Source organism: Elephas maximus, chromosome 5 (assembly GCF_024166365.1).
Source record: "Elephas maximus indicus isolate mEleMax1 chromosome 5, mEleMax1 primary haplotype, whole genome shotgun sequence".
Lineage (NCBI taxonomy): Eukaryota > Metazoa > Chordata > Mammalia > Proboscidea > Elephantidae > Elephas > Elephas maximus.
This window is the reverse complement of record NC_064823.1, coordinates 80070891-80084058: the sequence shown is the minus strand read 5'-3', so window position 1 is coordinate 80084058 and position 13168 is coordinate 80070891. Positions and strand designations below refer to the sequence as shown.

General features: G+C 41.9%; 1 protein-coding gene across 2 annotated transcripts in view; it reads left to right on the top strand.

Annotated features, from left to right (window-relative positions):
* Positions 1-13168, top strand: part of SEPTIN11 (septin 11) — a 131624-nt gene that overhangs the window by 91662 nt on the left and 26794 nt on the right. For both annotated transcript variants that reach the window (XM_049885970.1, XM_049885969.1), the window contains exons 5-7: positions 2149-2310; positions 7143-7239; positions 8457-8625. In XM_049885970.1, the coding sequence (XP_049741927.1) occupies positions 2149-2310; positions 7143-7239; positions 8457-8625 (428 nt within the window). The remainder of the gene's footprint in view (positions 1-2148; positions 2311-7142; positions 7240-8456; positions 8626-13168) is intronic.

Below are 13168 nucleotides of genomic sequence, written 5' to 3'. Positions count from 1 at the left end.
AGCCAGCAGTGAGTCTGTTCCTTGTGCTATCATGTCCTTGAAAGCAGGGCTTTTTTGCCCCCATCTCCCTATCTTCTGGAGTACCCAGTTTTCTACAAGTATTCTTTCTTTCTTTTTACTGTGTCCAAAGATCACAATTTACTGATTTCTTGAGATTATGTGATTGTTTAGAACCTTTGGTAGAAGAAACCCTCTAAAATACAAGCTTTATATGGGCAAATAAGATTTGTGTAGAAAACTAGAACACATGCATACATACTGGCTGCCATCAAGTCGATTCTGATTCATGGGTCAAGCAAGGGTAGTATTACAAGATAACTTTAGCTTTGTACTTTACGTACTTTTTGTATTGCCTGAATTTTTTACAAGATGCGTGAATTACTTTACAGTAGAAAAATGAATTTTTGTTAGATGAAGTGTTTGGTTTTTTTTTTTTTTTAATTTTAAAAGCATATTTGCAAGCAAGTAACTTGAACGTGTCAAACACCCACAAGTATTCTAAAGGAAGTGAAGTGGGTGACTTCCTAACTGGCCACTGAGTATGTTGACCAATCCAACAATGTGATTATGTTTAGAAGGGTTGATTTTAAAAGAAAAAGCAAAAGCAAATACAATTGAGAAAAAAAAAAAAAAGACCGCAAAGCAGGTTAAACTTTGAAAGCACTTATACTGGTGTAGGGTCAGAGATCAAAGCAGCATCTGAACTATTGTCAAGTTTTTTTTATACAGGCAAAATGAAGAGTTATGGCAGATATTTATTAATTTCAGAAAAAGACTTTCAGACTCTGCCACTGAAAAAAATAGATTTTAGATCTAAAGTGCTTGGTTTATCTATCTACTTTGATCAAATTGGCCAGGAAAATACTAACCTCCCCATTTAGTATATGTTGACATTAATTGAATACTAAAGGTGTATAAAAGATAGCCAGTACAAATAACAGAAGTTTTTAGTTCCTCAGGTCCTGATTCAAACATTTTCCCGAGCCCTGATGTTTTTCTTAGTCTACAACTGGCTGGAGGAAGCCCAAGCATGATGAATTTTTTGAGGAAGAGGTTGAAGAATAGACTTTTCTGTGAGCATGCCATCTCATCCTGGTTTATCAGGGATTTATGATTTGGCCCATGGGCTAAAAACAGATGCATTGGAATGCAGATATAACCTGAAAAACCCCTCTAAAGAATTCAATCCCCTTCTGTGTTCCTGGGCTCCAACTGCTTTTCCACCCTGAGTTCCATTCCTTTTTCAGCTCAAGTGGGTAGAGAGCATGGTCCCAGATGTTAGTACCCTCTTATTGGAAACTTTTCCCTTACCAGGCAGTGGGAGAGAGTTAATCTTAAAAAGTGAGCTTTAAAGAATGTGTCCAGAGACAGGACTTGGGGCATTGGGAAAAGAATGCCCTACTTTTGGCATTTGTACTTGATGGTATCTCTGGCTTTCATTTTCATTCACATTATTGTCAAATTCTGGGTTCTCCCTGTTCTTTGTAACCTCTACTCTGAAACTGAGCCCTGCCTTTGGCACTAGGTCTCACAACGGCCCAGAGGAATAATTTGATAGAGGCTGATTTTCAAAAGAATTAGTTGGTGGACTTTTGAAAAAATTTAAAGTAAGTGAAACAATTTTTTTGTTTTGTTAATGCTTAGGTTCTTCCCTCCCAGTTTCCACGTCAGCAGAAGAAAGGGTTTTACCCTGCATAGAGTACTGAATATTCCACTGCTGTAACTAACTAACAAAAGCTTTGTCGTTACACTGTTAAGAACATGCAAAAACCAAGCACCGAAAGTAGCTAGGAGAGGTCTAAAAGGAGTGGCTGGTTATTCAAAGAATAGTTTTTTTTGTTGTCACTGTTTCTCAGAGACTAATAACACTTCCTTTTTTATTTACTCTGTAAAGAAGAATAAGGTAGTGCAAGAGAGGAAATTACACTTATGCTTTCAGCGTAGGCTGGGAGGAAGTACAAGTGTTGGGAGATGGAACTAAAAGATTATCCTGTGTCTTAATTTTACATCTTGCTAGAAAGTCTGATTTTCAATATCTCTTTTTTACAGTGAGGTTTTACAATTTTTTATTTCTTTGTTTACTGTATTTTAGTCATTTGTCTAATTTTAATGTTGGAGTTGTGGACAATGGACTTGTTTCTTTTACAGGTGAACATCATTCCAATAATTGCAAAAGCTGACACCATTGCCAAGAACGAATTGCACAAATTCAAGAGTAAGATCATGAGTGAACTAGTCAGCAATGGTGTCCAGATATATCAGTTTCCCACAGATGAAGAAACAGTGGCAGAGATTAATGCAACAATGAGTGTAAGTCCTCAAGTCAGAAGGGACCAACAGGGATTTTCCTGAAAGCTTTTCTTAGTGGTAACATGGTAGAGTGGATAGAACACTGACTGGACTAGAAATTGGATGTCTTTGGTTATAGTCCAGCTCTGCCACTAATTCATTTTAACCACCCTGCTTCTCACTTTCCTCATCTATCAAATGGGATAGAGAAATTTCTTTTCAGCTCTAACAGTTATGATTTCAAGACAAATCTCGTGGGGAGAGAATGCCAGCCCAGCACCATTCTCCTTGCTTTTGTCAAGAAATATGCACACCTGCTTCACTTTGGCTTCCCTGACTGGTTTCTGCCTTTCCTTCCTTTCTATTTTTCCTATCCTTTCCTAAACGTTAGGTAAACTGGTAGTTGAGAGCACAATTTCCACATCACAGAGAACTGGACAGGAAATAAATGATTAAAACTACCACGGTTCTTGAAGCTATGCATATGACTGTAATCTCTCCTGGTGAGCCTCTGTCCTGCCAGTCGAGACCCGAGTCTTTCCCCACTGCTCGTTTTTGTATCCTGTATGCGCTCTCATCCTTGGGCTACAATTACTATATGTACCTTTTTTTTTCTTTTTTGATTTGGGAATGTGTAGCTTATATAAAAGCAGCATTCCCTGCACTTAGTAGATCCCCAATGATGGTTATTGGAGTTTTTAGAACTATAGGTTAGCTTCAGTGAAATGTCATTAAAAACCCATAAAACCCATTGCTTTCAAGTAGATTCTGACTCAGAGTGACCCTATAGGAAAGAGTAGAACTGCCCTATAGAGCTTCCAAGGAGTGGTTGGTGGATTCAAACTGCTGACCTTTTGGTCAGCAGCCAAGCTCTTAACCACTGTGCTACCAGGGCTCCAAAATGTCATTAGAAAATATTAAATAGCTTGGCGTCCCCTAAACCAAACCTGTTGCCATCGAGTAATTCCAGCTCACAGCCACCCCATAGGACAGATTAAAACTGCCCCATAGGGTTTCCAGGGAGTGTCTGGTGGATTTGAACTGCCAACCTTTTGGTTAGCAGCCAAGCTCTTTACCACCACACCACCAGGGCTCCTAGCATTACATGCTAAATTATGATTGAGAAGTGTGCTGCTGGCAAAGGAATCAGTATAGATTTTTTAATTTGTGGTAGGTTGAGGTATGCTCTACTTTCCTTAGAAGATGTGATAATGAAAAGTTGTGTCTAATCAAATCATTTTTACATGTACTAAAGGCATTTAGTTTTTCTTTTTTTAATAGCATCTTTGTTGAGATGTAATTGACATATAATCCAACTATTTAAAGTATATAATGCAGTGGTTTTAGCATATTCACTAAGTTGCATAGCTATTGTGACAATTTTAGAAATTTTCGTCACCCAAAAAAGAGACCCTGCACCTTTTAGGAGTCAACTCCGATTCACCCCTCATCTCCCCCCACCCAAGCCCTTGGCAACCACTAATCTGCTTTCTGTCTCTGTAGATTTGCCTATTCCAGACATTTCATATAAATGGAATTATATCAAGGCTTATCGAGAGAATTAAATAACTTGCCCAAAGCCATGTGCATAGTAGCAGCCATGAGATTTCAGCCCAGCCCTCCTGATACCCAGACCTGTGTTGTTTCCTATTGTAATTTGGGGGATCAGAGTTATTCCACAACACTGCTGCTTGTTTCTTCAATTTAGCATACGGACTTTTTCTATAAGGCCGTATCCCTTCAGGAGGAATTTCTTCCTTAAATTGTTCCCAGTATGACTATGAGTTTGAAAACAAGCATAACTTTTTCCTCTTCTCTGGAATTGTTACTATATGAATTTAAAATTTAGGGTCTCATCAATGCAGAGATAGTTCAGCCCACTCTGCCCTAGTCTGGGGACACTTTGAGTTGTGTGATCCACTCTGGCCGTCACACTCCTGTGGCCAAGATAGTAAAGTATCTGGAATCCTTGGTACACAAAGGGTATCTGGAAGAAACCAGAGAGCCGGCTGCTTCTGGGAAATAGAAGGCATGAGGGGCTGTGAAAAGAAGATATATTCAAAAGACCCAACCAAGACTAATGGACAAAAGAGCAGGAGGGATTTTGGTCCAGTATTAGGGGAATGTTTTAACTGTTGGAGCCATTATAATGGAAGAAATACGTTGTTGAAACAGTGAGCTCACATTACAAGGGGTTGGTGAACAACAGATTGTTTCAACCCACTTAGATACTGTAGAAGGAGTTGTACTGTATGAGACCTCTTCACCTCTTAAAATTCTCTGGCTATAGGTATTGCTGAAGTTCAAAATAATAGTAGTACTTAACATTTACGGAGCATTTACTATGCACCAGACACTTTTCAAGGGCTTTACACTTAACCCTCACAACAATCCCATGAGCAGGTACTATTATTCCTACCTCCCATGTGAGGAATTCAGCATAGTGCCTAAGATTGCTCAGCTGCAAGTAGTGGAGGTAGGATTTGAGCCTCAGCTTGGCTCTAAGAGACCACACTTTTCAATCTTTACACTAAGGGCCACCCAGGCAGAGCAGTGTACTTGTTTTATTTATTTATTTATTTTTTCTAGTGCCAAAAGCTTAGGCTGAGACACCTCTTGTCCTTCCTACCTTAGGACTGCCATTAGGGGGTGTCATTGTAGAGTCCAGGGAATACAGTGAATAGATACCATCTAATAATTTTCTCTTTCTGTCCTCCCCATCCTTTTTAATCATTTTTCATGAGTAGGGACGTGAAACCACATTTGTGTTAAACCTCTTGGAAAGAAAATACTTGTAAGTCTTTGCTCTCTTTCCTTATCAGTTTAGCAGAACTGAAAATCTGACATTCCCAAATGAATCTTGTTCTTTGTCAAGATATTTTCTTTTAGGCTCTTTGTTGTAGACAATTCCTGCTGATGAAATCCCATATGATAAGTGGAAATATGAGGAAAATAGATTTCATTTGGGTTGTTTTGTCACTGTGTTTGAGTGGAGAATGAAGTTCCCTTGGTCAGTACACAGATATGTTTGGAGGAGGGTCCTGCTGCCCCTCAGCTTCAGGGAAGACATTTCAGTTTTAAACTTGGAATTTAGGAAAGATAATTCACTTTCTTTTCTTCTACACTCTGTGAGATGAACTAGAAATTTTAAATAACCTTGAGCATCAGACAAAATGCCATTTGGGCAACCTGGGCTGAGGATTATGCCAAGCTCCCTGTGGGCGAGAATTGCCTTTACAGCGTTCCTTCTTCCTAAACTTAAATGTAGTGGAGGAACACCAGACTAAGGAACCCCAAATAATAATTCTCAGAGCAGCTGTTTCAAATCTTCTTATTGTTATAGTAGACAAAAAAGATGGAACAGTATGTTTTCCCCCTAGAATGTAGCCATAGCGGCCAAATAAATCAACATGGAAGAGTCAGTTCTCTTGTACACCCATATCTGCTTGAGATCAATCTGGGTGCAAGGCTTGAGCCAGTAATTTGAGCTGAAGTATTTCTGACCAGATTTTGTGCAGTGACGAGCTGTCCAAAGCAGCACTATTCGATAGAAATATAAGGCAAGCTACATAAGTAATTTAAAATTTTTCTAGTTAGCCACATTAAAATAGGGAAAAGAAACAGATGAAATTAATAATGTATTTTATTTCATTCAGTATATCCAAAATACCATCATTTCAACAGGTAATCAATATAAAAAACTTATTACTGAGCTATTTTACATCCTTTTTTCATACTGTTGTTGTTGTTAGGTGCCATTGAGTTGGTTTGAACTCATAGCAACCTGTGTACAACAGAATGGAACACTGCCCGATCCTTCGCCATCTTCACAGTCATTGTTATTCTTAAGCCCATTGTTGCAGCTACTGTGTCAGTCCCTCTCATTGAAGGTCTTCCTTTTTTTCGCTGACCCTCTGCTTTACCAAGATTGTTCATACTAACTCTTTTGAAATCCAGTGTCTGTTTTACCCGTAACACACATCTCAACTAGGCTGCTAAATTGCCATTGGAAATATTTCATCTGTACGTGCTTTTACATGTAATAAGGCTTAAAAAAAAAAACAAAAAAGACAAACCCACTGCCGTCGAGTCAATTCCGACTCATAGCGACCCTATAGGACAGAGTAGAACTGCCCCATAGAGTTTTCAAGGAGCGCCTGGTGGATTTGAACTGCCAACCTCTCGGTTAGCAGCTGTAGCACTTAACCACTATGCCACCAGGGTTTCCGTAATAAGGCTTACAGTTGAAAAAGTAGATTCTCATGTACCTGAGTTGCTCTAAATATACTTAAAACTTTTCCAGTAGGAATTGAAATAATCATTTTCCTTTATTTTTTACATTCACATTGACAAAACTGATTCTTTTTAGATTTTGTTTGACTTTGAAGCAAAGTGAAATACTGTCTTGCCAAAACCATAAAGTTATATTTGAGAGAAAAAATATTTTCCAGGGTTTCTTTTTTAAAATTTAAATGTAATCTAGTTAAAATTAAGTAAAATTAAAAATTCAGTTCATCAGTCCCACTAGTTCCATTTCAAGTGCTCAATAACCATGTATGGTTAGTAGCTGACATACTGAGAAGCTCAGGTCTAAACTCACCATATATTTGCAAAGCCTTGTATGGCTTCCTCTTGAATCTAGTTCATACCAAATATTCAGTATTTGGTTGTGGGACAGTAGGATGCATATAGTACACCCCCACTAAATTGCAGAGCCTTCTACTTCTTCTACCCGTTTTTTCTTGCCACTAAATAGAGGCCTCCAGAAGGAGGGAAAGTAGAGTCTGGTGGAGAACATGTCTTTGATGGAGCTGTGGAAGATAACTACTCTCCATTCTTCTGTTGGTTGGCAGGTCCATCTCCCATTTGCAGTGGTTGGCAGCACTGAAGAGGTGAAGATCGGCAACAAGATGGCAAAGGCCAGGCAGTACCCTTGGGGTGTAGTGCAGGGTATGTGTACATCACGGGGAAGGAATGCTTCATATTAACCTTTGTGGTGAATGTCCATGTTTCTTTCCTCCTCATCTTGTTTAGGGGAGGTCCTCATCAGGGGACAGGCAGAGGGAGTAGTGAGGTTTCACACCTGGCAATGTTGTTCTGTGGAGGTGAGGAAGGGGGAGAAATGGCGACCAGGCAGTAGACAATGGAAAGAAGTGGCTGCAAAGCCCTGGTGCCAATGAGGCAGCCATTCAGGAATGTTGTGTGGGAAATTCTGTGTGCAATCCAGATGAAAAGAGTTCTTCCCTACAATTTCCAACCCATTCCATCAGCAAACTATGAGAAAGCTGCAAAGTTTCTTGACAAACAAGAAGGTACTTGTTTCTCCATCATCTCTGGAAAGATCTTCCAATTAAATGTTACCTCACTAAATATCTGAGCATTATGAGAGTGTCTGACCTATACTTAGCATGGTGTGGCATAACCACAGCCTCTAACCTAAAGAAGCCTCTAATATGTCACTTGGAAGAGCATGACCTACCTTTGTGTGTTTTGAAGGAGGATGCGTATGCTGCAGGCTATGTAGGATAACTATAGAAAGTGTCCTTTTGGTTTAAAATGTATCAGTCTGCCTTTTCCTTTGTTCTGAATGAACCTGTGAGAAGACATAGCACCTTTAAAATCCCTAGGAAAATTTGCGTAAGTTTTCTGAATCTTACCAATTTCTCTACAGTAAGGAAACTCTTTTCCTCACAGTGTTGTTGATAAAATTAAATGAGGTAGTATATACAAAACCACCTTGTACAATTCCAGACAGCATGGAATATGGAAATAGGCTGAGCTTTGCAGGAGACGTAGCTGTATTTGAATCTAGACTCAGCTACCTCTAACTGGGGGGTCAGCTTGCCATGCTTCTGCATCTACGAAGCAAGAGTCACAATGTCTGCCTTGCAGGATTATTATAAAGAGTAAAGACAGTATTTGTAAAGTTCCTCCCTTGGATCCCTGCACTGAGTAGGCCCTCGCAGTCACTATGGTCACCATCAGTGGTATGGTCAACATTGTCTTCAGTAGAAATGTAGGGTGATTCCCGTAAAGGATCTTCAAGTGGCTTTGAGACCTCAGAGATTTCAGGAGCGATGATAACAACATCTTGGAAGTATCGCTTCAGATTTTTGTGACATCATTGCTGAGAGCTCCCTCACCCCTTCTCTTTCCATCTCTTGCAGTTGAAAATGAAAACCATTGTGATTTTGTGAAACTTCGGGAGATGCTGATCCGTGTGAACATGGAAGACTTGCGAGAACAGACTCACACCCGCCACTATGAATTGTATCGTCGCTGTAAGCTCGAGGAGATGGGGTTCAAGGACACTGACCCTGACAGCAAGCCCTTCAGGTATGAGGGGACCTAGCAGTCAGGTGTCTCCCAGTCAGTGGTGGGAGTGACACCTTGGTACATCACAGAAATGCCTTGCTGGCTTATTGATGATGAAGGGACCTGGTAGGGGAAGATTAAGTCATTGCCAGGCATTGTGATAACCACTTTATTTTCATTTTCTTAACTGGTGTTGTAAATGCCATTATTATCATCCTCGTATTACAGATGTGAGGACACTAAGGGACTGAGAGTGTAAATGACCTGCCAAAGGTCCTACAAATAATGAGTGATGGGAGTGGAATTTGAACCCTAGCAGTCTGGCACCTGATCTCATGCTGTTAACTATTACACTTTCAGAGGTGCAGCTGCTGATCACAGTTCCATGCATTCATTCATTTTTACCAAGCAGGTTTAGCTTCTCAAGGTTCTTACTTTCTGAAGTCCTCTTAATAGCTTTTATTAGTTTAGTTTGATTCTAATACCAAAGGATGGATAGGAAAGAGGATGATTTTTTTAAAAAATCTAGTATGTGTTTTCCCACATAATTGGCAGATGGAGATGAAGAGGCAAAGTGTGAATGGGGAGAATGTGGTAATTAATGTAGAATTGGTGCCTGCCAATAATAAGCCGGTCCCTGGCAGAACCTAGTGGTCAGGGTGGTTGCCCACACAGCCAGGGTTGGGGAATGGAGGGACTGCCCTGGTTCAGGATGGAAGTTGGGGCTGTCAGGCCAGGTTCACAGCCTCCCAGTACAAGGGAGGATCACTCTGTCGTAATTGAACTCAAGCAGTTTCTTACTGGGGATTTGAATTGAGAGGTGTTTCTGGGCTCAGTGTCTCCACCGATTGGGAGCCCCAGTTCTTTGGAGAAGACGGTTTTCTTCCTTTTTGTAATCGTACTGTGATGTACAGAAGCCAACTGGCTGTACAACAGAGCAGCTGTGCTGAGTGTGGGCTGATTCATCCCACTGGGTCTGAGCTGACCTGGGGCTGGGGGAAGAAGGGATTTATTTCCTTGGAATTACATTAGAGATGATTTAATAATGTCTGGGCTGGTGCCTTGCTGTGGTGGTCCTGTGGACTGCTATGGGCATCTGTGTGTTTGCTGAGAACAAATAGAGTCTCCAGACAAAAGACTTGAACTTGTAACCAAGCCTGCCGCTTTAAATCCTGCCTGGGGGGCCTGAAAACAGACATCTTCAACCATATGAAATGTTACTTTCTGGGATAAGATATAGGATTCCTTTTTGTGTACACAAGTTTAACTAATTGAACCTTTTAATGAATTCGCCAGAAAATCCCACCCACCTACTGCTGCTGAGTTGATTCCGACTCGTAGCGACCACGTAGGACAGAGCAGAACTACCCCATAAGGTTTCCAAGGTGTAAATTTTTATAGAAACAGACTGCCACATCTTTCTCTCAGCTAAGTGCCTGGTGAGTTCAAACCACTGACCTTTTGGTTAGCAGCCAAGTGCTTTAACCACTGTACCACCCAAGCTCGTTCACCAGAAAATTGTCCCTATGAAATCAAGCCAACTCTGTGGTTTTTAAGTTTGATGGAAATGATTTTTGTCAGGGAAAGGCTTCTGTACTTTTTCATCAATTATTTGTTTTGTTGCATAGAGGTGGGAAAAAACAAACGGCCATAAAATTGAACTTATTTGCCTCTCTGCCTCTTCAAACTCAGACAGCATTGAAGAGCACTGGGCTAGGAGTCAGGAGTCTGGGTTCAAGCTTCGGCCCTGCTACTACTCAAATCAGGATCCCCGTTACGTCTGCAGAGCTGAGATCACGCTAAGGGAATAGTGGGGAGAGGTGGTCCTGCCCAAAGAAGAAGGATTGAGGAAAATCAAAAGCCACACTTGGTTTATGAGGGAGTTCACAGAATTTCACATTCGAAGGCACCAGTCCTGGATGTTCTTATAAGATTTTTTTTCCATATGAATTTACAGTCAGCTCGGAGGAGCATAAAAGAAGGGCTTAAGGTTTTTCATATTCCCAAAGCAGTGGATCCCTGCATGGGTGTACAGTGCAGTTTATCCTTCCCTTGGAGCACCTTGTGTCCACCATTTGTCCTCCAGCCCCCACTTGTGTTTATACCATGTGTTTATAGGGCAGAAACTGGCTCAGTCAGGTAAATAGCAGCAGTCACCTTTATTGTTGCAAAGTGAAACAAAATGAGGTGCTGGGCAAGCAGGTTAACAGGCTGCTTAACACCAGGCTGTAGTTAAGTCTTAATAAATAAAACTGGAATGCTCCCACCTCAGATCCCTGGTACCTGACCAGGCTCCTCCCAGTGCTGCCGCTAACCCCACACCACCCAGATGTGGCCCTCCCCAAGGGTGCCTCCGAAAGCCTTGACCCTCTGCCATCCAGACCAGCCATTCCCTAGCCTCTGAAATACCGCCTCCCTAAGGTCCCAGCCCACTGAATGATGGACAGCAGGGAGTGAGGAGACCCTCCCCTGACCAAGAACTGAGGCCCCTGCTGGCCTTGCTCAGCCCCCAGGTCCTCAGGGCTGAGCTGAAGCTGGTGCCCAGACACAGCTGTTGAGGCTTAGCCAGGGCCTCTTATCCTTTGACATTGTTTGCCTGTCCCTCTCTCTGTCTGGGCCACCCTTGTCTGTCTATTGGTCTGTTTCTGGGAATCTCATCACTGCAGGCCCTGTGCCTGCCCAGTCTGTCTGTCCCATATTATTGTGCATAAACTGATCTTTACTTAAAAAAAGAACAAAAAAAAAAATCTTTGTTTTGCTTACTTTGGACAAGTCATCAGGAAAGACCAGTTCCTAGAAAGGGACATCATGTTTGGTAAAGTGGAGGGACGAGGAAAACCTTCAATGAGATGGAATAACACAATAGCCACAACAGTGGGCTCAAACATATCAAAGATCATGAAGATAGCACAGGACCGGGCAAAGTTTCGTTCTGTCATACATAAAGTCGCCGTGAATCAGGGCCAGCTCAATGGCAACTAACAACAACAATAACATATTTAAACCTTAGACCCGAAAACCCATCGCCATCAAGTCAATTCTGACTCAAAGTGACCCTATAGGACAGAGTAGAACTGCCCCATGGAGTTTCCAGGGAGCACCTGGTGGATTCGAATTGCCAGCTTTTTGGTTAGCAGCCATAGCATTTAACTGCTACGCCACCAGGGTTTCCTTAAACCTTAGAAGTATACCATAGAGCCGATTGAGCCTGTCGCGGCATTGACCTTAAGCCTGCCGAAATTCAGAGTTGTCTTTCAGGCATCAACCTGTACCCGTCTTTCCCATGCATGTCCTGCTTGTACTCATCTGCCGCCCTGCAGCCTTGACTCCCGTGTGTCAGCACAGCCAGAGCACCCATGCCTCCCTGGTCCCAGGTCCCTTCCTCACCCAGATCCCTGCTCCTCTCTTGCTGGTGTTTTGGGGTAGAAGAAGAGCGGGGACAGGTCATAAGGGGGACTGATCGTGTGCCTCCATTGAACCACTCCTGGCATCTGTTCTCGTGAGACACCATTGCCCTTTTTGGGATAGTCCCTTTTTGAACCTCTCTTTCCTAGCCTCAAAATACATATTCTTGATTCACCACTGGTCAGGTCACCAAAAAAAAAAAAAAAAAAACTCAGTTCCCACCATTGTCTCAAGAGATTAAAAAGTTTTCAGGCCCTTAAGACCCATTTGTTTCTAGGAGTGTATAGGCCGGGGTTACCTACCCAGCGACTCCATGGGAGAAAGACCTGGCTATCTGCTTCTGTAAAGACTACAGCCAAGAAAACCCTATTGTGCAGTTCTACTCTGCCACTTGGGGTCTCTATGAGTCGGAATTGATTCAGTGGCACCAACAACAACAGGCCAGGGTTCACCAGCTGTGCAGTGCTGAGCCTCACAGGCAGTACCTCCACTCTGAGCCAGGCAGTTTGGTTCAAGTCCTGGCTCTCGCCCTTCTTCATAATGTGACCTGGACAACTTACTAAGCATTCCTGTTTTCAAGTGTCTCCACTGATAAAATGGAGATGATAATAATAACTGCCTTATCCGGTTGTGGTAAGGATTAAATAAATTAACATGTGCAAATTGCTTCTTAACTACTGGCAGCAATAATCATACTCTGGCACGCCCTCTACTGGGTGTTTCAGGGGATTCTGAGAGAGAATTGGGCTGTGTGAGTTACCAGAATGAATGGTGAACTGAAGTGTCTGCATTCATTCTCCCTCCTCTTGACTACCATGAGTAAAGCCTGCCTCTTCTAAGGGCTGTTAAGAGGAAATTAAAAGATAAATATCCCAGTTTCTAACCACTCTAAAACTTTGTGAAAAAAAACTACAGATTTCTCACTTAGAAAATGGTGTTAATAATTGCAATTAAAAATTCAGCTTGAAGAGCTAAAGATTGCAAAAGAAATTATACTCAATAGGTACCTGTGAGTAAACCAAAAAACCCACTGCCATCGAGTCGATTCCGACTCATAACAGCCCTATAGGACCGAGTAGAACTGCCCCGTAGAGTTTCCAAGGAGCGCCTGGTGGATTCGAACGCCCAACCTCTTGATTACCAGCCGTAGTACTTAACC